Here is a 22,207-nt window from a genome sequence, read left to right as displayed (position 1 = left end):
TAAACAATACACAGAAAATAAATTAAATAACTAGTGCAAAGTCTAGTACAATCAAGACACTTGCCTTCAGCAATTAGCAAGATATTGGAGCAACACCTCATATTTCACTTGGGTACCTGACAACCCAGAGGCACGAATATTGACTTCAAGTAACCCTTGCATTCCCTGTCTCCCCCACTCTAGTCATCTTGCAAATTTCACCATTTGTATTCCTTGTCCCCTGCCAACAATGAACTATTGTGGGCTCCACCTCTCCCAAATCTCCACTTTGGTCTGTACCTTCCCGTACCTCTAGTTTTCCTCTGGCTTTCAGTCCGAAAGGGTCCCGACCTGAAATGTCACCAATCCATGTTCCCCAAAGATAGAAAGGGCCTTGACCCGAAAAGATTCTTTTTCTCCAGAAATGTTGCCTGACCCGCTGAGTTACTCCAGCATTTTGTGTCTACATCCCAGTGTATGTGCTAAAACAAGGGGCAACAGCATCAGTGCTGCTGGTTTTCCTGGTTAGATGGAGTATAGTTTTGATCAGATGCTAAAGGTGCTTGACTAAAAACTACAGTAGAGGGCACTCCAACTCCATATTCATCCGTACCATGGAAGGGATCTACAGGAGACACTGCCTCAAAAAAGCAGCCAGCAACACCATCCTCACCATCTAACATACAAAAACAAGGAACTGCAGGTGCTGGTTTACAGAAAAAACTCAGTGCTAGAGTATCTGAATGGGTCAGGCAGCATCTTTTTTTAAGTTTAGAGATAGAGTGGAAACAGGCTCTTGAGCCAGTCCAAATCGACCAGCGATCCCCATACACTAGCACTAGGAACAGTTTATAATTTTTACTGAAGTCAAATCAACCTACAAACCCGTATGTATTTGGAGAATGGGAGGAATCCTGAGCACACGGGGAGAACATACAAACAGCGCCCATAGTCAGGATTGAACACATGTCTGGCGTGAGGCAGTGACTACCGTACTGCCACGGATAGATGATGTTTTGTGGGGGGGGGGGGGGGGGGATGAAAGCTGGAAGGAAAGTGATAGTTGGATACTGCTGAGGGGTTTGGATTGGCAGATTTTAGGACAAAGACCAGAGATTAAAAACAGGTGGGAGACAAGGATAGAGTTGTGAAGCCAGAGGAAATGGAAGAGGTGTGAGGAAGGAATGGGCGAGAGTCCAAGTGGGAATATATGGAAGGGGGAAAAGAAGAAGGCGGGGGAGGACAGAAGTTGATTAGTTACTTCAAATTTGTAAAATTGAGTGGTATACTTGTGTAGTAAGCTACCAAAGCAGAATACAAGGTGCTGTTCCTCCAGTTTGCACGTGGCCTCACTCTGACAATAGAGGAGGCCCAGGACAGAAAGGTCAGTATGGGAATAGGAAGGGGAGTTAAAGTGGTTAGCGACCGGGAGATCCAGTAGGTCTCAGTGAACCGAACGCAAGTGTTCGGCAAAATGGTGGCCAAGTCCACACTTATAAAGGAGGCCACACTGGTAACAACAGATGCAGTAGATAGTCTAAGCCCTTTGCACTATGATATTCCCAGTCAATATTGGGAAGTCAATAACATTCCATTACTATGACAACCTTATTAGACCTGCACATTCTAATTCTCATTGACTATTTGGGGGCCTGTAGTACACCTCCCAACAAGGTGGGTGATCATCCATTTCTTGTTCCTCAGCTCCACCCACATAACCTCACTAGACAAATCGTCTATAATGTCCCCTCTAACCACTGCCGTGACATCCTCCTTAACCAATATCACAAACCCCTCTCCTATTTTCCAATCCCAAGATCACTACCCTGGAGCTCCTGCTTTTCGCCTTTTACCTAACTCTCTATACTCTATACTTATACTGCAGAACCTACTTCTTCCCACCTACATCATTTGAGACATCCAGGACCCTGGCACCAGAGAAGCAACGCACCATCCTGGAGTCTCGAGTGCTGCCGTAGAACACATCTGCACCCCTAATTATAGAGTCACCCACCACTATGGCCCTGCCTGATGTCACTGCTCCCTGCTGCGCCTCTGGTGCCAGGGTTGGTATCACAGACAAGCCTGTTACTGCTGCTCAACCTTGATGTATCATCCTGCTCAACAGCACTCAAGAGGATGTACCTATTTTGAAAAGGTACAGCCACTGGGGTCACGTGCACTTCAAGTCCATTTCATTTCTCAGAGTCACCCACTTTCTCTCTTCTTGGATCTTCAGTGTGACAATCTCACTGTACGTCCTGTCCAAGAAGCTTTCTTTTTGTTTCTGGATGGTCCAGAGGTCATCCAGCTGCTGCTCCAGTTCCCTAATGTGACATTTAAGGAGCTTCACCTGGAGACAATTCCCACAGGTGTAGTCAGCAGGGGTGTCAGCATTTTCCCACATACTGCAGGAGGAGCATTGTACCAACCATCTAAACCAATAAATAAACATGGAGTATAAGAAAATAACTGCAGATGCTGGTACAAATCGATTTATTCACAAAATGCTGGAGTAACTCAGCAGGTCAGGCAGCATCTCGGGAGATCCCATTCCTTCTCTCCCGAGATGCTGCCTGACCTGTTGAGTTACTCCAGCATTTTGTGAATAAATAAACATGGAGACTCACCCAAAAGAGTAGATTGAACTTCTCCTCCTCCTCTCTGAGTTGGCCTCCGTGCCAAAGACTCCTGAACCAACAATCTCCCCACAACCTCTTTCCCCATTCCTTACCTTATTTTAATTTGCTACTCAATTAACCAATTTGGATGCTCATACCAGTCCAGTGGTTCCCTTCAAATTGTCTCCTCGCCTTAAATTGCTTCTCACCTTAACTGCTTTCAGCTGACTGTGCTAATCAGGACTCCTTTCAAACTCTCTCCTCTTTTCATACTGAAGGGGGGAAAAAAAGACAGGCACTGCTTACATTTTAAGCTCTTCTGCTTTGCTCCTGCTTCTCACCTTAATTGTCTTCAGGCCCACTGTGCTAATCAGACTCCTTTCAAGATCTTCTGCTCTTTTCACAATGAAGGGTGGATAAAGATAAAGCTATATTAGAAAGATAAAACTTTGCAATTTCTTATGGTCTTGGATGGAGCTGTTGCCAAACCAGGTTGTGATGCACCCTGATAAAATGCTTTCTATAGCACATCTGTACAAGTTGGTGAGGGTTGTTGGGGATATGCTGAACTTCCTAAGTCTTCTGAAGTTCTCAGGGAAAGTGCAGCTGTAAAGCACTTTTAGTTTGAATGCTCTGCCATTCAGTTCAGTCTAGTTTACTGTCACGTGTACCGAGCGAGGTACAGTGAAAACCTTTTGTTGCGTGCTAACCAGACAGCAGAAAGACAATACATGGTTACAATCGATCCATTTACAGTGTATAGGTACTTGATAAGGTAATAACGTTTAGTGCACGGTAAAGCCAGCAAAGTTCGGTCAAGGATAGTCCAAGGGACATCAAAGAGGCAGATAGTGGTTCAGCGCTGCACTCTTGTTGTGATAGAATGCTTCAGTTGCCTGATAACAGCTGGGAAGAAACTGTCCCTGAATCTAGTGGTGTGCGTTTTGACCCTTCTATCCCTCTTGCCTGATGGGAAAGAGGAGAAGAGGGAGTGGCCAAGGCACAACTTGTCCTTGATTATGCTGCTGGCAAGGTATACTGTAAATGGTCAATAGAAGGGAGGTTGGTTTGTGTGATGGTTTGGGCTGTGTCCACGATTCACTGCAAATTTCTTGCGGTCTTCCCAAACCAAGCTGTGATGCATCGTTTTTGGAAAGTGCCTAATAGTCTAACAGATCAAAGAGAATCCCAGATATTGGGATTGTGTGAGAAAATGATTAAGGTTGCACAAAACAGGTACAAGGGAACTCGAGTTTTGTTTATTTCTTCCCTTGTTCCCTTTTGAAATGCCCTTGGGCTAGATTTAAAATACCAAGAGCTGCAGTGTGGTTGATGCTGTACTTAGTCCCAAATACTACGATCGTTCAGCCAAAATGTTCCCTTCGAGACGGTTCAATGTAGTCAGACAAAATATTCTGGGTGAGAGGCAAGTCCCGAATAAGTGAGTGGCTCGTACTTAAGAAAAATGAGAGCGTACTTAAGAAAAATGAGAGCTGATCCGATTGAGAGATTGAAGGGGTTTACTGAGGAGATATCAAGAGGGTGTTACAGTATCTCTGTCTGAAGAGTCTAGAAGTAGGGGGTCATTGTCTTAATTTAGTGTTCAGCAGTTTTGGGTTTGGAATGAAATATTTCACACCGCTTGCTTGTATTTCATGCAGATAATCTTCCACCCTGGACATCTCTCTGTTATTGATTATGGAGGCTTCGGCCGTGGGCCCTGCAGACCGCAACATCTGGAGCTCGCAGGTCCCTGGCTGGCGACCGGCTTTCGGGAGCTCCAGCCGTAGCAGCTTCGACCGCCCCGGAGCGCGAGGTTTGAACGACCCGCTCGCAGGCCCTTCATCTTCCTGCGTGGCCTGGCCGCGGCACTTTCCATCGCCCGGTGGGGGCTCAGGACCTTCATCGGCCTGCTCGGCTCGGCCTGGGACTTTCCATCACCCGGTGGGGGCTTCAAAAGTCGGGAGCCTCGATCGCCTCGTGGCACCACGGGCGAAGAATGAGGAGGAGATGACTTTTCTTTGCCTTCCATCACAGTGAGGGTGTGCCTGGAGCAATCACTGTGATGGCTGTTTGTGTTAAAATTGTAATTGTGTGTCTTGTGTTCTTTATTGTCTACTGCCGGACCCTGACGTGAGAGGACGCTGGCGCTATTTGTTCGCCGCTTCTCCGTTAGGACAGTTCGTCTGTTTGTTTTTATGTCATGACTGTTTTTGTAAAGCGTCTTTGAGCATTTGGAAAAGCGCTACATAAAATAAATGTTTATTATTATTATTATTATATTTCAGTTCTGAGATTCACCAATTTATGGACTTTAGGAGAAATCAGGAGGTCAGGTGGGAAAAAGGGCTTAGGTTTATTATTTTTGTCATGTGTACTGAAGTACAAAGGCTTTGATTTGCAAGCTACCCAATCTTGAGGCGGCATAGTAGCGCAGAATCAGAGCTGCTGCCTTACAGCGCCAGAGACCCGGGTTCGATCCTGATTACGGGTGCTGTCTGTACGGAGTTTGTACATTCTCCCTGTGGCCGCGTAGTTTCTCTCCGGGTGCTCCGGTTTCCTCCCACACTCCAAAGACATACAGGTTTGTCGGTTAATTTGGCTTCGGTAAAAATTGTAAATTGTCCCTAGTATGTAGCATAGTACTAGTGTATGGGGTGATCGCTGGTTGGCACGGACTCAGTGGGTCGAAGGGCCGGTTTCCACGCTGTGCCTCTAAAGTATAAAGATAATACTATACATAAATACAATTACGTCAAACTCAAGTAAAATAGGTAGAGCAAAGTGGAAGATACAGAGTACAGAATATAGTTCTCGGCATTGTAATGCATCAGTTCCTTAGACAAAGTCCAATGTCCACAATAAGGTAGAGATGAATCGGACAATACCCTAGCTTATGGAATGACTGTTCAGAAGCCTGATGATAGAGGGGAAGAAACTGTTCCTGAGTCAGGTGGCGTGGGCTTTCAAGTTTCTGTGCCTTCTAACTGACGGTACAGGGAGAAGAATGGCTGGGGCGGGACAAGTCTTTGATTATGTTGGCTGCTTTTCGGAGGCAGCGTGAAGTGTAGATGGAGTCTGGTCTGTATGATGGACTGGGCTACATCTACAACTCTCCGCAATTTCTTGCAGTCTTGGGTAGAGTTGTTCCCAGACCGAGGTGTGATGCAACCTGACAGTATGCTTTTATGGTGCATCTGCAGAAGCTTTTAAGAGAGATTGATTCATCACGATTAAGCCAAACGTTGAATAACAAAGCAGAGTCAAGCCTTCTACCTACATCTCACATGATCTGGTATTCTAGTGTCATAGAGGCATACAGCGTGGAAACAGGCCCATCGGTCCAACTTGCCCATGCTGCCCAACATGTCCCATCTACGTTAGTCCCACCTGCCTGCATTTGGCCCATATCCCTCTAAACCTTTCATTCGTTTGTTCTCTGTACCTTTACATACCTCGAGGTTCCCTCTCCTCAGACTCTCAGGCTGAAGAAGGGCCTCGACGCGAAACGACACCTATTCCGTTTCTCCAGTGATGCTGCCTGACGCGCTGAATTACTCCAGCATTTTGTGTCTCTCTAAACCTATCCTATCCATGTCATGTTCTTGTGTGAGAACAGGTTTGATTCTGAAGTGTCTCGATCCGAAATGTCTCCCATTCGTTCTATCTAGAGATGCTGCCTGTCCTGCTGAGTTAATCCAGCATTTTGTGTCTATCTTTGGTGTAAACCAGCATCTGCAGTTCCTTCCTACACTATCCATGTACCTGTCTAAATGTTTCTTAAACATTGCGATGGTCCCTGCCTCAACTATCTGCTCCGGCAGCTCATTCCATGCGCCCACACCCTGCCTGTAAAATATTTACCTCTCAGGTTCCTATTAAACCTTCCCCCCCCCCCCCCCCCCACCTCACCTTAAAGTGCTGCACTACATTTTATCAGTGGCATTATGACCAAAATTGACCATGAAAATAAGATTGGAAACCAATGCTCAGTATAAATAAGACTCACGTGACAACAGTTTTGAAATGTTTACTTTCTGCAAAAAGCAATATACTACACAATTAACAGACCCGTCAATCATATACAGTGCCCTCCATAATGTTTGGGTCAAAGTCCCATCATTTATTTATTTGCCCCTGTATTCCACAATTTGAGATTTGTAATAGAAAAAAATGCATGTGGTTAATCATTGTCAGATTTTATTAAAGGGTATTTTTATACATTTTGCTTTCACCATGTAGAAATTACAGCTGTTTTTTTTACACAATCCCTCCATTTCAAGGCACCATAATATTTGGGACACATGGCTTCACAGGCGTTTGTAATTGCTCAGGTGTGTTTAATTGTCTCCTTCATGCAGGTATAAGAGAACTCTCAGCACCTAGTCTTTCCTCCGGTCTTTCCTCCGGTCTTTGGAAACTTTTATTGCTGTTTATCAACAAGAGGACCAAAGTTGTGCCAATGAAAGTCAAAGAAGCCATTATGAGGCTGAGAAACAAGAATAAAACTGTGAGAGACATCAGCCAAACCTTAGGCTTACCAAAATCAGCTGTTTGGAACATCATTAAGAAGAAAGAGAGCATTGGTGAGCTTACTAATCGCAAAGGGAAGACCTCCACAGCTGATGACAGAAGAATTCTCTCTATAATAAAGAAAAATCCCCAAACACCTGCCGACAGATCAGAAACGCTCTTCAGGAGTCAGGTGTGGATTTGTCAATGACCACTGTCCGCAGAAGACTTCATGAACAAAAATACAGAGGCTACACTGCAAGATGCAAACCACTGGTTAGCCGCAAAATTAGGATGGCCAGGTTACAGTTTGCCAAGAAGTACTTAAAAGAGCAACCACAGTTCTGGAGAAAAGTCTTGTGGACAGGTGAGATGAAGATTAACTTATATCAGAGTGATGGCAAGAGCAAAGTATGGAGGAGAGAAGGAACTGCCCAAGATCCAAAGCATACCACCTCATCTATGAAACACAGTGGTGGGGGTGTTATGGCGTGGGCATGTATGGTTGCTGAAGGTACTGGCTCACGTATCTTCATTGATGATACAACTGCTGATGGTAGTAGCATAATGAATTCTGATGTGTATTGACACATTCCATCTGCTCGTCAAACAAATGCCTCAAAACTCATTGGCCGGCGGTTCATTCTACAGCAAGACAATGATCCCAAACATACTGCTAAAGCAACAAAGGACTTTTTCAAAGCTAAAAAATTGTCAATTCTTGAGTGGCCAAGTCAATCACCCGATCTGAACCCAATTGAGCATGCCTTTTATATGCTGAAAAGAAAGCTGAGGGAGACTAGCCCCCAAATCAAGCATAAGCTAAAGATGGCTGCAATACCAGAGAAGACACCCAGCAACTGGTGATGTCCATGAATTGCAGACTTCAAGCAGTCATTGCATGCAAAGAATATGCAACAAAATACTAAACATGACTACTTTCATTTACATGACATTGCTGTGTCCCAAACATTATGGTGCCCTGAAATGGGGGAACTATGTATAAACACTGCTGTAATTTCTACATGGTGAAACCAAAATGTATAAAAATGGCCTTTATTAAAATCTGACAATCTTAAATTATGGAGTACAGAGGCAAATAAATAAATGATGGGTCTTGGTCCCAAACATTATGGAGGGCACTGTACACTGTCACTTTTGTCCACTGTGATGTGGTTATTTCAAAAACACTTTTTACAGATCCTGCAACTATTATTAAAATTCTAATCAAGTCCAACTACTTTAAGTTAAAAAATTGTTTTCAGCAACTTGTCCAATTCCTTGTCAAATTATTCCCTCACAAACAGCACTCTGATTTATGTTCAGACACTTGAACTCTCCACTCTACCCCGATTAAATTAAAGTTAGCTCGGTAAAGGATTAAAAAATATACATAGCGTACATTCAAGGACATCGATGTACATTTAATGTCCTACACGTTTTTGTTTTTCTACAGATACAAACTGTTGCTCAGCAAAAGCAGATTTTTGATTAAGTAAACAATTAAGTATAGTCATTTCGATCCTCGTTTAAACACCATTTTACTTACACCTTCTTTATTCCACGCACCCTCTGCATGAATTCAAGGTCTTCTCATTGAATAAAGACTTGCCAAATGAACAGACAACAAGTACGTACATGCAAGGACTTTACAAAGGGTGGTGGAGCCGCAAGAGGACCTGGCCTGGCAGTTGAATACTGATCTCTCTTGTATCAGCAGAGTGGCTGCAGAAGTTATGAGCTGCAGCAGCCCGTGCCTTTCATCTCCGAGTTCACGTAGTCGTGAAGCTTGAACTTGGGGTCGCTTGGTGACTTCATCGACCTGTGCTTCAGCTCTCTGGAACAAACAGTGCAAAGACAGGACTTATCCCAACAGTAAAATGTAGTACAGGCCCACCACCGATTTTCCGGCACCCTTGGTTCCAGAGCAGTGACGGCACAGCGGCGCAACAGTCGAGTTGCTGCCTCACGGCACTGGAGACCGGGGTTCGATCCTGACTACGGGTGCTGTCTGTACAGAGTTTGAAAACTCCCCGTGACCGCGTGGGTTTTTCTCTGGGTGCTCCGGTTCCCTCTCACACTCCAAAGACGTACAGATTTGTAGGTTAATTGGCTTCGGTAAGTTGTAAAATTGTCCGTCATGTGTAGGATAGTGCTGGAGTGGAGGAGATTGCTGGTCGGAGGGACACGGTGGGCCGAAGGGCCTGTTTCTACGCTGTATCTCTAAAGTGTACGATTTCCTGATTGTACGATTTGTCGGACTAACCGAGGTCACGAAACAATAATTCAACAATCCACCACTGACCCACTAATTATACCCCTCCCATGTCTCTAAAGGATCATGGACTGCTAGAAACTTAAATGACTATAACAATAAAAACAATTAACTCTTTTGGGACAGTGACACTCGTCCAAAAAGAGCGCACACCACACACAGCGCCATCTGTGGCCATCCAGTGAACTAGCTTGGCGGTTGCGGGAATTTCAAGCGCGCTCTCGTAATTTTGTCCGGATTAAAGCAGGTGCCAGACCATCTGCTGCCCGAATATCTGTGGTGCACCTGTAATACGTTAGTGAGGGGTCATAATCTATTAAGTGGTGGCGGCATGGTGGCACAACAATAGAGTTTCTGCCTTACAGCTCCAGAGACCCGGGTTCACAATTGTCTACGAGTGCTGCCTGTACGGAGATTGTACTTTCTCCCTGTGACTGTAGGTAAATTAGATTTCAGTAAAATTATAAATTGTTCCCAGTGTGTAGGATAGAGTTAATATATGGGGTGATCGCTGGTCTGCGCGGACTCAGTGGGCCGAGGGGCCTGTTTCCGTGCTGTATCTGTAACGTCTGAAGTAGAACCTCCAAAGTAGTAACCTCGGGATTACAGCCCATATGAAATGCACACTATTTTTGCTTCATTAGATTTTTGGACATTGCTACCTCAGCCAGCACCCTGGGAGTACCTTCACTGTAAAGCTTGCAATGGTGTATAAAGGTGCAGCTCATCAGTGTTGTGAGGGTGATTATAGATGAGCAATAAATGCTGGCCCCATGACAGGGATTTACAGTTTGCTCATGAATTATAAAATATGCCTTTGAAATGGCAGGTCAAGTTGTACAAAATACCTTGCAGAACTTACTTTGCAATGGCTGTAAATGCCAGCTCAACATTTAGACCTGTTTTGGCACTTGTCTCCATAAAAGGCACCCCGTACTCCTAAAAAAAAAAGAACAGTGATCAGTTAAGCCTGAAGTCGAACACCACCAGGTTCAGGAACAGCTACTTTCCTACGAGCATCAGGCTCTTGAACCGACTGCACAATCTGCACAACATTTAATAGGAACTTGAGGGGTAACATTTTTCACACAGAGGATGGTGGGTCTATGGAACAAGCTGCCGGAGGAGGTAGTTGAGGCAGGTACTATCGCAATGTTTAAGAAACATCTAGACAGGTAAATGGATAAGATTAGCTTTAGAGGGATATATATGGGTGAACGCAGGGAGGTGGGACGAGTGTAGATGGGACATATTGGTCGGCCTAGTTGGGCCGAAGGGGCTGTTTCCACGCTGTATGACTCATTAACCCAAGCCCTGCATCAGCAATGGAGCACTGAACTTGTTGTTTAATTATGTATTTTTACACTATGATGTTTTTTGCAGTTTTTTTTCTTTTGACTGTCTTGCAGAGTTTATGTATAATTTGTCTCTGTGTGTTGTCTGCCTATGTACCAGTGATGCTGCTGCAAGCAAGATTTTCATCAGACCCGGACCTCATCGTACTTGGGCAAATGTCAATAAATTCGACGACTTGATATCTAAAGCCATCGCTGACAGTGTGGACCTGCCTTGCCAGGTCAACAAATCAACAGTACGAATTTCATTCTCGCTGTTTCAAAATAACAGAAGGAAGCCAGTATGGAGTCATGGAGTCATACAGCATGGAAACAGGCCCTTCAGCCCAACTTCCCCATGCTGACCAAGATGTCTCATCTACATATGTCCCACCTGCCCATGTTTGACCCGTCTCCCAGCAAACCTTTCCTATCTGTGCCTGTCCCTCCTCAGATATGGGTCCCAAAACTGCTCACAGTGTTAAATAGCGTGCATGTTTGCTTAAAATCAGTGAAAAATTGACGGGGACAAAATAAAAACATAGGAGGGACACACAATTGATGTCAAGAACTCTATAAGGAGGACAATTACATATTTGTATACATGACCCAATTCATCCATCTTGTACCTCCATTAGGAAGTTTCACTCAGTGCAAAGCACAGTCAGTTAGGCCGTCAGTCAGCGACGTCTCCACAAAATAAGGCAAACCAAAAATCCGTTAAATTACACATGAGCAAAAGTCACAGTGTTCTTGACACCCACGACCTCTGTGACTAAACCCCTGGCTGATTATCTCACATCTTTTAAGAGGCATTCAATAGGCTTTTAGATAAGCATATGGAAGTGCAGGGACTAGAGGGATAGGGATCATTTACAGGCAAATGTGATTAGTTTAATTTGGCATCATATTTGGCACAGACATTGTGGGCCAAACATTGTGTGGCACATTCCTGTGTTGTATTGTTTTATGTTCCATGCTCTTAAGTTCTAAGTTCTGTGTTCCAAGTTCTATGTTCCATGTTCTATGTCTAGTGGATCTCAAATGCTAGCAGGATAAACTGATCAAGAAGGCCATCTCTGTCCTGGGATGTCCCCTCGACTCAGTGCAGGCGGTGGGAGAGAGGAGGATGATGGCAAAGCTATCATCACTGCTGGACAACGACTCCCACCCCATGCAGGACACTGTCACTGCGCTGAGCTGAGCAGGTCCTTCAATGGCAGACTTCTTCACCCCAAGTGTGTGAAGGAGAGATATCGAAGGTCCTTCCTTCCTGCTGCCGTCAGACTGCACAACCAGCACTGCTCCCAGTAGACCATTATAATAAAGATAATTACTGTTATTTTAATATAAAGAATGCTTATCTATTTTTGCTATCCACTTTGCAGCTGTAACCCTGCAAATTTACCCTTTGTGGGACGAAGAAAGGATTATTATTATTATTATTATTAATAATATTAAGTTCTGTTCCAAGTTCTATGTTCTATGTTCCAAGTTCTATGTTCTGTGTTCCAAGTTCTATGTTCTGTGTTCCAAGTACTATGTTCTATGTTCCAAGTTCTATATTCTGTGTTCCAAGTTCTATGTTCTGTGTTCCAAGTTCTATGTTCTGTGTTCCAAGTTCTATGTTCTGTGTTCCAAGTTCTATGTTCTGTGTTCCAAGTTCTATGTTCTGTGTTCCAAGTTCTATGTTCCAAGTTCTATGTTCTGTGTTCCAAATTCTATGTTCTGTGTTCCAAGTTCTATGTTCTGTGTTCCAAGTTCTATGTTCTATGTTCTGTGTTCCAAGTTCTATGTTCTAAATTCTGTTCTATGTTCGATGTTCTAATTTCTACGTTCTAAGTTCTATGTTCTCAGTTCTTTATCCAGCATCTGCAGGCTTTTGTCTTTCACCTTGTTGACCTGGGTTCAAATCTACTATTAATTTGCAGAAACAAACTCTTTTCCTATTTTCTCTTTATTAGCATTCCTGCTTTCAGGGCATTTGCAGACTATTTACATAGAAACATAGAAACATAGAAAATAGGTGTAGGCGTAGGCCATTCGGCCCTACGCCAGCTGATCATCTAAAAATCAGTACCCCGTTCCTGGTTTTTCCCCATAAGCCTTGATTCCTTTAACCCAAAGAGCTAATTCTAATTCTAACTCTCTCTTGAAATTAATTACACAATTTCAAAGCCAGCATTATGTACAGGTATCTTACAGAGTAACGTACCTTGGCTAACTTTTCACCTGCCTCTTTCTTTACTGCTCTCTCTTGTGTTGCATCGGCCTCCAAAAAAAAAAGGAATTGCAATGAGTAAACTCCACAATCACAGCTTTATGTGAGAGAACATAACAAGAACAATTTGTTAGAAGAATTTCGACCCCGAAACGTCATCCATCCTTTTCCTCCAGAGATGCTGCCTGACCTGCTGAGTTACTCCAACACTTTGTGTCTATCTTTGGTATAAACTAGCATCTGCAGTTCCTTTCCATGCAAGAACAGATCTTTGTTTGGTACCCCTGTTAAAAGAAGTAGCATTTGGGAATATGGTCTGCTCTGGGGCGCAGTTCACTGTGAAACCAATGGGTGGCAGCACCCGACCATGGCAAAATATTTTGAAGACACAAGGAACCGCAGATGCTGGTTTACAAAAAAAATTGCTGGAGTAACTCAGCGGGTCAGGCAGCATCTCTGGAGAACGTGGATAGGTGGCGTTTCAGGTCGGGTCTGAAGAAGGGTCTCGACCTGAAGCATCACCTATCCATTCCCTCCTTCATTACTCCGAAGGGGAGTCCCGACCTGAAACGCCACTTATCTATGTCTCCAGAGATGCTGCCTGACCTGCTGAGTTACTCCAGCACTTTGTGTCTCTTTATCAAGGACAGGTAGTTCAGCTATAACACATGTTGCCACAACACGAGTTGGATATATCGGTCTGTCTGGAGAAGGGTTCCGATCTGAAACGCTACCCATCCATGTTCCCTGGGGATGCTGCCTGATCCACTGAGTTACTCCAGCACTTTGAGTCCCCTCTCCCATCAGGCAAGAAGTACAGAAGTTTGAAAACACACACCTCCAGATTCAGGGACAGTTTCTTCCCAGCTGTTATCAGGCAACTGAACCATCCTATCATCAACTAGAGAATGGTCCTGACTTCCTATCTACACCATTGGAGACCTTTGAACTATTTTTAATTGGACTTTATTGGTCTTTATCTTGCACTAAACGTTACATCCGGTATCTGTACAATATGGATGGCTTGATTGCAATTATGTATAGTTTATTCGCTGACTGGATAACACACAGCAAAAATAAAATAATTTCAGGTTTCAGGTCGGGTCTGAAGAAGGGTCTCGACCCGAAGCATCACCCATCCATTCCCTCCTTCATTACTCTGAAGGGGAGTCCCGACCTGAAACATCACCTATCTATGTCTCCAGAGATGTACACGTGACAATAATAATAACCTAAACCAAACTAATTGTGCCAAAATAGTTTGGGAGTGGTAGAAACAAAGAACTGCAGATGCTGATTTATACCAAAGATAGAATAAAAGTGGTGGCCAGGCCACATCTCTGGAGGAAGGATAGGTGACATTTCGGTTTGGGACCCTTTAGACTGAAAATGGGGGGAGGGTTGAAGAGCTGGAGGTGAGAAAAGACCAGGAATAATCAGGGCCTGAAACTAATGACCTTTTAGTTTAGTTTTTTTAGTTTAGTTTAGAGATACAGCGCAGAAACAGGCCCTTTCGGCCCACCGGGTCCGCACCGACCAGCAATCCCCGCACATTAACACTATCCTATACCCACTAGGGACAATTTTTTACATATACCAAGCCAATTAACCTACTGTATGTTTTTGGAGTGTGGGAGGAAACCGAAGATCTCGGAGAAAACGCACGCAGGTCATGGGGCGAACGTACAAACTCTGTACAAACTCTGTACAAACAGCACCCGTAGTCCGGATCGAACCCGGATCTCCGGCGCTGCATTCACTGTAAGGCAGTAACTCTACCGCTGCGCCACCGTGTCGACCTCAGGCAGGACGGTACCTGGTAGGCCCATCGTTAGCTTGGGAAGGTGTGGTCTCAAGAGGGATACAACGTGATGAACTGTGGAACTGTTTGGACAACTAGGGGAGAGGAAGGGCGGCAAGGGGTAGGAGAGGGGAGTGTCAGTAGAAGTTACTTAGATTATTCATGAATTATTTTTATCATTAATTCATTTGTATCTATCTTCTCACACCATACCCACTCTCACACACAGGCCCAATGCCATCCAGTCCATTTCCCGTGCTTTTCTATTGTCCAAGGGCCATGAGTTCCAACCAGGTAGATTCTCATAGTCTTTTGTTTTTGGAGATACAGCATGGACACAGGCCCTTCGGCCCACTAAATCCATGACGACCATCGATCGCCCATTCACACTAGATCTATGTTATCCCACTTCCACTCTCCCCTCACCGGAGATAACTTAGACTTTAAAGATACAGCACAGAAACAGGCCCTTCGGCCCACCCCACCCCACCCCACCCCACTCGGTGGGCTGAAATGCCTGTTTCTGCGCTGTATCAAAAACTAAACTAGCACTATCCTACACACCATTGACAATTTACATTTTTTTTAACAGAAGCCAATTAACCTACAGATTTGTACATCTTTGGAGAGTGGGAGGAAACCAGAGCACCTGGAGAAAACCCACGCAGTCACAGGGAGAACATATAAACTCCATACAGACAGCACCCGTGGTGAGGATCGAACCTGGGTCCCTGGCGCTGTAAGGCAGCAACTCTACTGCTGCGCCACCATATCGCCCTTAAATTTAGAGTAACCTACTAGCCCAGGTCTCAAGAGATGGAGCTGGGAGGCAGAGGGTCAGCCATCTGCATCACTGTGTTGTATTAGGTGAGAGGGTGTCGGTCTAATGAAAACTCAAGATCATTCAATCTTTGGAACGCGGGAGGAAAAGGGAGCACAGGGAGAACGTGCAAACTCCTCACGGCCAGCATCCGAGGTCAGGATCATACCCGGGTCTCTGGCACTGTGAGGCAGCAACTCTATCGCTGCGCCACCGTGCCACCTTAACCATGCATGAACTGGGCATCAAATTCAAATGTAAGCAGTGCTTCCAAAGTCACATCCGAGGCAAGGTCCCTCCATTTGAACTCACCTTGTTTCCCAGTAACATGATCACCACGTTTTGCGTTGCATATTCGTGAATCTCTGTTAGCCAGGCCTAAAAGGGAAAGGAAGGTGACGTTAGTATCTGCACCAGTGATGAATCACAGAGGAAAAATAATGTGAAGTGAGTTAATTCACTTTGGCCAAAGTCACCAATAGTTAGAATCCAAAACGCTGAAGGTGATGTTTCTGTAACTCTGGGGGCGAAATAAATTCTAAGTATGCGATTTGTTTAGTTTAGTTCAAAGATACAGCATGGAAACAGACCCTTCGGTCCACCAAGTCCATGCCGACCATCAGGTTAGTTCTACGTTATCCCACTTTCACATCCGCTCCCTACACACTCGGGGCAATTTGCAGAGGCCAATTAAGTGCACAGTTGAGAGTTGGTCTTGACATCATGTATGTCATGGACATTGTGGGCCAAAGAGCCTGTTCCTGCACTGTACTGTTCTGTAGTATACTTTAGAGAAACAGGCCCCTTCAGCCCACCGAGTCCATGCCAACCAACGATCGATCACCCGTTCACACTAGTTCTATGTTATCCCACTTTCTCGTCCACTCCCTAAACTCTAGGGGCAATTTACAGAGGCCAATTAACCTACAAACCCTCATGTCTTTGGGATGTGGGAAGGAACTGAAGCATGGAAACAGGCTCTTCGGCCGACCAAGTCCGCACCAACCAGCGATCCCCGCACACTGACACACTACGGACAATTTACAGTTTTACCAAAGCCAATTAACCTACAAACCTGTACTTCTTTGGAGTGTGGGTGGAAACCGGAGCACCTGGAAAAAACAGGGAGAACGTACAAACTCTGTACCGACAGCACCCGTAGTCAGGATCAAACACGGGTCTCTGGCGCTCTTAGGCAGCAACTGTACCGCTGCGCCACTGTGTCACCCTGAAGATAAGAGGGTGTCTGGCTAGTCTAAATGAACAGCCAGTTCCGTGATTGAGAAAACTCAGTGCCATTCAGTCCACTGGATCCAGTCTGCCCTCAGGTTTTGATCTTGGGCTCGGCTCGGCCTGGATCTGCATTTTACCCAGGGTTGAGCTTTAGGGGGAGATTGGGCAGCGATCACTGTACATTCGTTCTGACCTACACGCTAGGGACAATTTACAGAAGCCAATGAACCTACAAGCCTGTCCATTTTTGGAGTATGGAAGGAAACCAGAGCGCACAGAGAAAACCCACGCGATCACAGGGAGAACTTAGAAACTCCCTATTCGACAACAGCTATAGTCAGGATCGAAGCCGGGTCTCTGGCGCTGTGAGGCAGCAACTCTACCACACTGGGCTTGTGGCCTAGATAAACACTTGGTCCTTATTCAGCCCCAGCCTGTACATTGGACATCACCATCCTACTGCAGCTAATTGATGGAGGTGTCTCTTGGACAGACCATTGTTCAGCCTAATGCTATTAACACTTGACAAGCTTTAAATCCAACTTCATTCTGCCTTTTCATACTTTATAAGTTTTGTAAAAGGTTTTATGTGGAAGTGAAAACGCTCTTATGTAAAAGATTAATTTACTATTACCAATCCATAGTAGACATCAGTCATACTTGTAATTAATTGTTATTATGATGAAATGACAATGAACTTGCCATGAGGCAAGAGTGTCATTTTCAATGCACTTTAAAGTTTGATTTATTTGTGGCCACTGTAAAATGAAGGAAGCTGGCTGCTGCATGAATTAGAAAGCACATTCTGTCGCTAGAGTCTAGTTTATATTATAACAAAAATAGGGTGGAAACAGGGCCGTCAGCCCACCAAATCCCGTGCTGACTAGCGATCACGTAGTTCTATCCTACACACGATGGACAATTTACAGAAGCCAACTAACCTACAAACCCGCACGTCTTTGGAATGTGGGAGGAAATCAGAGCAGCCAGAGAAAACCCATGTGATCACAGGGAGAACATGCAAACTCTGGACAGACAGCACCCGCAGTCAGGATCGAACCCGGGTCCCTGGCACTGTAAGGCAGCAACTCTACCGCAGTAGCACCACTGTACTGCCCTTACATAGTCATAGAGCATGGGAACAGGCCCTTTGACTCGATTTGTCCATGCAGACCAAGATGCCCCATCTAAGCTAATCCCATTTGCCCACATTTGGCCAATATCCTTCCAAATTTTTCCTTTCTGAGAATTTCTCACCGACAATAATTTCTGGCCTCAATAGATTATCACTCAATGGAAATCAAAGTCATCATGCGCTTTTATGGAACCCGTGGAGGCCATTTAACCCATCATGAACCATGCCTGCTCTTGCAGGTGGTGACTAACCAAGGGCTTGAGAACGTGCACCACCAGGCTAAGGAACAGCTTCTTCCCCTCTGTTATCAGGCTTATGAACGGTTCTTCCATAAGCTAGGGTACTGTTTGATTCACCTCCACCCCATTGCGAACAATGGACTTCATCAATGGCACTGACGCGCGACACTGCTGAGAACTATATTCTGCATTCTGTACCTTGCACTTTGCTCCACCTATTATACTTGAGTTTGAATGTAGAAACAAGGAACTGCTGATGCTGGTTTAAGGACCCAACGTGCTGGAGTAACTCAGCAGGTCAGGCAGCATCTCCAGAGAACACGGATCGGTGACGTTTCATGTAGGAACCTTTCTTCAGACCCAGGTGCCTGACCCTAAACATCACCTATCCATGTTTTCCAGAGATAGTGCCTGACCCTCTGAGTTACTCCAGCACTTTGTGTCCTTAACTGGCTTGTCCTTCTTGAAAAAAAAACATAAGTTTACTAATTTAATCACTGTTCAGCACACGTAATCCTTTCTCTAAATTTATTTTAAGAGGTACAGCACGGAAACAGGCTCTCAAATGCACCAAGTCCACACCGACCACCGGTCACCCATTCACACTACTTCTGTTATCCCACTTTTGCATCCTCTCCCAACATACCAGGGTTACTTTCACAGAGGCAAATTAACCTACAAACCCACACCTCTTTGGGATATGGGAGGAAACCGGAGCACCCGGAGGAAACCCACGTGATCACAAGGAGGACATGCAACTCCACACAGACAGATCAGGATTGAACCAGGGGGTCTCGGGCGCTGTGAGGCAGCAGCTCGACCAGCTGCAACGCTGTGCCGCCCACTTTCACAGTTTTATATGAAAGGGGAAGAGAAGAGCTTGAAAAATCATTTTTCTTTCACGGATCCATCTCTATAGTCAAGGATCATGCAGGTCTTTATAATTAATTGTCATGTAGCAGCTCGTATAGTGTACTTTCTATTAAAAAGTAATGTCACTCTCAATGCACGTTATTGCCGTATAATGTAGCTGACTGAATCATACACTTCAATAAAACTATGAAGAACTTACTGCAGATAATTGCACCATTTACTTTGACTGGCTCACCACCCATCTTCATCTCAACCCAACAGAACAATTTTACATTCCTTTCCTCAACCTTGTGTGGCACAGTATCGCAGCTGCCTTACAGCATCAGAGACCCAGATTCGAACCCGAAACGTCACCCATACCTTCTCTCCTGACCTGCTGAGTTACTCCAGCATTTTGTGAATAAATACCTTGGATTTGTACCAGCATCTGCAGTTATTTTCTTCCACTAACTCTGGATGCTGTCGCTACGGAGTTTGTACATTCTCCCTCTGACTGCGTGGGTTTTCTCTGGGTGCTCCGGTTTCCTCCCACATCCCAAAGGCGTGCAGGTTTTTTCAGTTAATTGTCCACAGTAAAATTGTAAATTGTCCCTCATGTGTAGGATAGTGCTAGTGTATGGTGTGATCGGTGGTCGGGGGCGGACGGTGGGCCGAAGGGCCTGTTCCTGCGCTGTATCTCTAAAGTCTGTAATAGTCCAAAGCCAACTTCTTAAAATACGCTCATGTGAAAGTGCACACCAGCAGACCCAGGAACAGCCACTTCCATGGAAGATGGAGCCAGAGTGTGGCAACTCTTTGCCTGCCATTCCCAGAGAAAGAACTACGAACATCTGATACAATTGCTCCGTTCTTTAAAATATCTTGTTTACCTGTAGGTATGGCACTTAAACCTTCCTCTCTGTTATCAGGCTTTTGAACAATCTTTCCATGACCTTGGTTACTGTACACCTCACCTCTACTCCATTGTGGACATTGAGCTTTGTCTATGGAACTGGTGCGCTACAATGTTGAGAACCATATTCTTCTTTCTGTATCTTTCCAATTATTCTAAATGTGTTATAGTACCTGCCTCAGCTACACCCGCAGGCAGCTCACTCCATATACCCACCATCCTCTGAGTGAAAAGGTCGGCCTTCAGGCTCGTATTAAATCTTGCCCCTCCCACCGTAAACCCATGTCCTCCGGTTTCTGATTCCCCTACCCTGGGTTAAAGACTTCCTCTCCACGTCGACTAACTCTGAGAATTATCCAGAGATGATTGGTGGCATGGTGGTGCAGCGGTAGAGTTGCTGCCTTACAGCGCAAGAGACCCAGGTTCGATCCTGGCTACGGATGCTGTCTGTACGGTGCTTATACGTTCTCCCTGTGACTGGGTGGGTTTTCCCTGGGTGCTCAGGTTTCCTCCCCCACTCCAAAGGCGTACAGGTTTGTAGGTTAATTGGCTTCTTTAAAAATTGGACCTCGTGTGTCGGATAGAACTAGTGCAGGGAGTGGATGAGAAGTGGACGGGTTATCATTGGCCGCCATGGACTCGGTGGGCCGAAGGGCCTGTTTCCACTCTGTATCTCTAAACTAAATTAAACTAAACTAAAAAGATGAAGTGCCAGTCTTCTGTTAATACATCTGCCGGGTGTAGTTCCATTGTAATTGTTACTGGCTTAGTAATCACACAGTCCACACTAATGATCCAGAGATGAGAAAGCAAATCCAAATTTTCTGGCTGGGAATTTTAAGTAAATAAATCGAGAAGGACAAGCTGCATCAGTAAGTATTCTGTTTAGTTGAGAAATACAGCATGGAAACAGGCCCTTCAGCCCACCGAGTCCATGCCGACCATCAATAACCCGTCCACACTAGTTCTATGTTATCTCGCTTTCTCATCCACTCCCTACATTTTAAGGGCACTTTTACAGAGAGTAATTAACCCGTAAACCTGCACGTAGTTGGGACATGGGAGGAAACTGGAGCAACCAGAAGGAACCCACGTGGACACAGTGCAAACTAATGGTATGTTGACCTTCATAACGAGAGGATTTGAGTATAGGTCATTCGGCAGTTGTACAGGGCACCGGTGAGACCACATCTGAAGTATTATGTGCAGTTTTGGTCTCCTAATTTGAGGAAGGACATCCTTGCTATTGAGGGAATGCAGCGCAGGTTCACGAGGTTAATCCCCGGGACGGCGGGACTGTCATATGATGAAAGATTGGAAGGACTGGGCTTGCATTGACTGGAATTTAGAAGGATGAGAAGGGATCTTATAGAAACATATAAAATTATAAAAGGGACTAGCTAGATGCAGGAAAAATGTTCCCAATGTTGGGGGAGTCCAGAACCAGGGACCACAGTCTAAGAATAAAGGGGAGGCCATTTAAAACTGAGATGAGAAAAAAACATTTTCACCCAGAGAGTTGAGAATTTGTGGAATTCTCTGCCACAGAAGGCAGTGGAGGCCAATTCACTGGATGCATTTAAAAGAGAGTTAAATAGAGCTCTTGGGGCTAGCGGAATCAAGGGGTATGGGGAGAAGGCAGGCACGGGTTACTGATTGTGGATTATCAGCCATGACCACAATGAATGGCGGTGCTGGCTCTAAGGGCCGACTGGCCTCCTCCTGCACCTATTTTCTATGTCTATATTCTACGTTAACTCAACACAGACAGCACCCAAGGTCAGGATTGAACCAATAGACAATAGACAATAGACAATAGGTGCAGGAGTAGGCCATTCAGCCCTTCGAGCCAGCACCGCCATTCAATGCGATCATGGCTGATCACTCTCAATCAGTACCCCGTTCCTGCCTTCTCCCCATACCCCCTCACTCCGCTATCCTTAAGAGCTCTATCCAGCTCTCTCTTGAAAGCATCCAACGAACTGGCCTCCACTGCCCTCTGAGGCAGAGAATTCCACACCTTCACCACTCTCTGACTGAAAAAGTTCTTCCTCATCTCCGTTCTAAATGGCCTACCCCTTATTCTCAAACTGTGGCCCCTTGTTCTGGACTCCCCCAACATTGGGAACATGTTATCTGCCTCTAATGTGTCCAATCCCCTAATTATCTTATATGTTTCAATAAGATCCCCCCTCATCCTTCTAAATTCCAGTGTATACAAGCCCAATCGCTCCAGCCTTTCAACATACGACAGTCCCGCCATTCCGGGAAT

General features: G+C 45.1%; 1 protein-coding gene across 2 annotated transcripts in view; it reads right to left on the bottom strand.

Moving 5' to 3' along the window:
* Positions 1–6,614: 6,614 nt before the first annotated feature.
* The window catches only part of rab26 (RAB26, member RAS oncogene family), a 240,482-nt gene continuing 224,889 nt past the window's right edge, over positions 6,615–22,207 (bottom strand). The window contains exons 6-9 of one of the 2 annotated variants that reach the window (XM_078418123.1): positions 15,877–15,941; positions 12,937–12,997; positions 10,250–10,326; positions 6,615–8,949 (exon numbers count right to left, since the gene is read on the bottom strand). In XM_078418123.1, the coding sequence (XP_078274249.1) occupies positions 8,847–8,949; positions 10,250–10,326; positions 12,937–12,997; positions 15,877–15,941 (306 nt within the window). In that variant the 3' untranslated portion in view covers positions 6,615–8,846. Of the gene's footprint in view, positions 8,950–10,249; positions 10,327–12,936; positions 12,998–15,875; positions 15,942–22,207 lie in introns of both variants that reach the window. The other variant, XM_078418124.1, reaches the window with a different exon arrangement.

The sequence above is a fragment of the Rhinoraja longicauda genome, chromosome 21 (genome assembly GCF_053455715.1).
Source record: "Rhinoraja longicauda isolate Sanriku21f chromosome 21, sRhiLon1.1, whole genome shotgun sequence".
Taxonomy (NCBI): Eukaryota; Metazoa; Chordata; class Chondrichthyes; order Rajiformes; family Arhynchobatidae; genus Rhinoraja; species Rhinoraja longicauda.
Note: the sequence above shows the minus strand (reverse complement) of the source record. Positions and strands in the feature narration are given on the sequence as shown.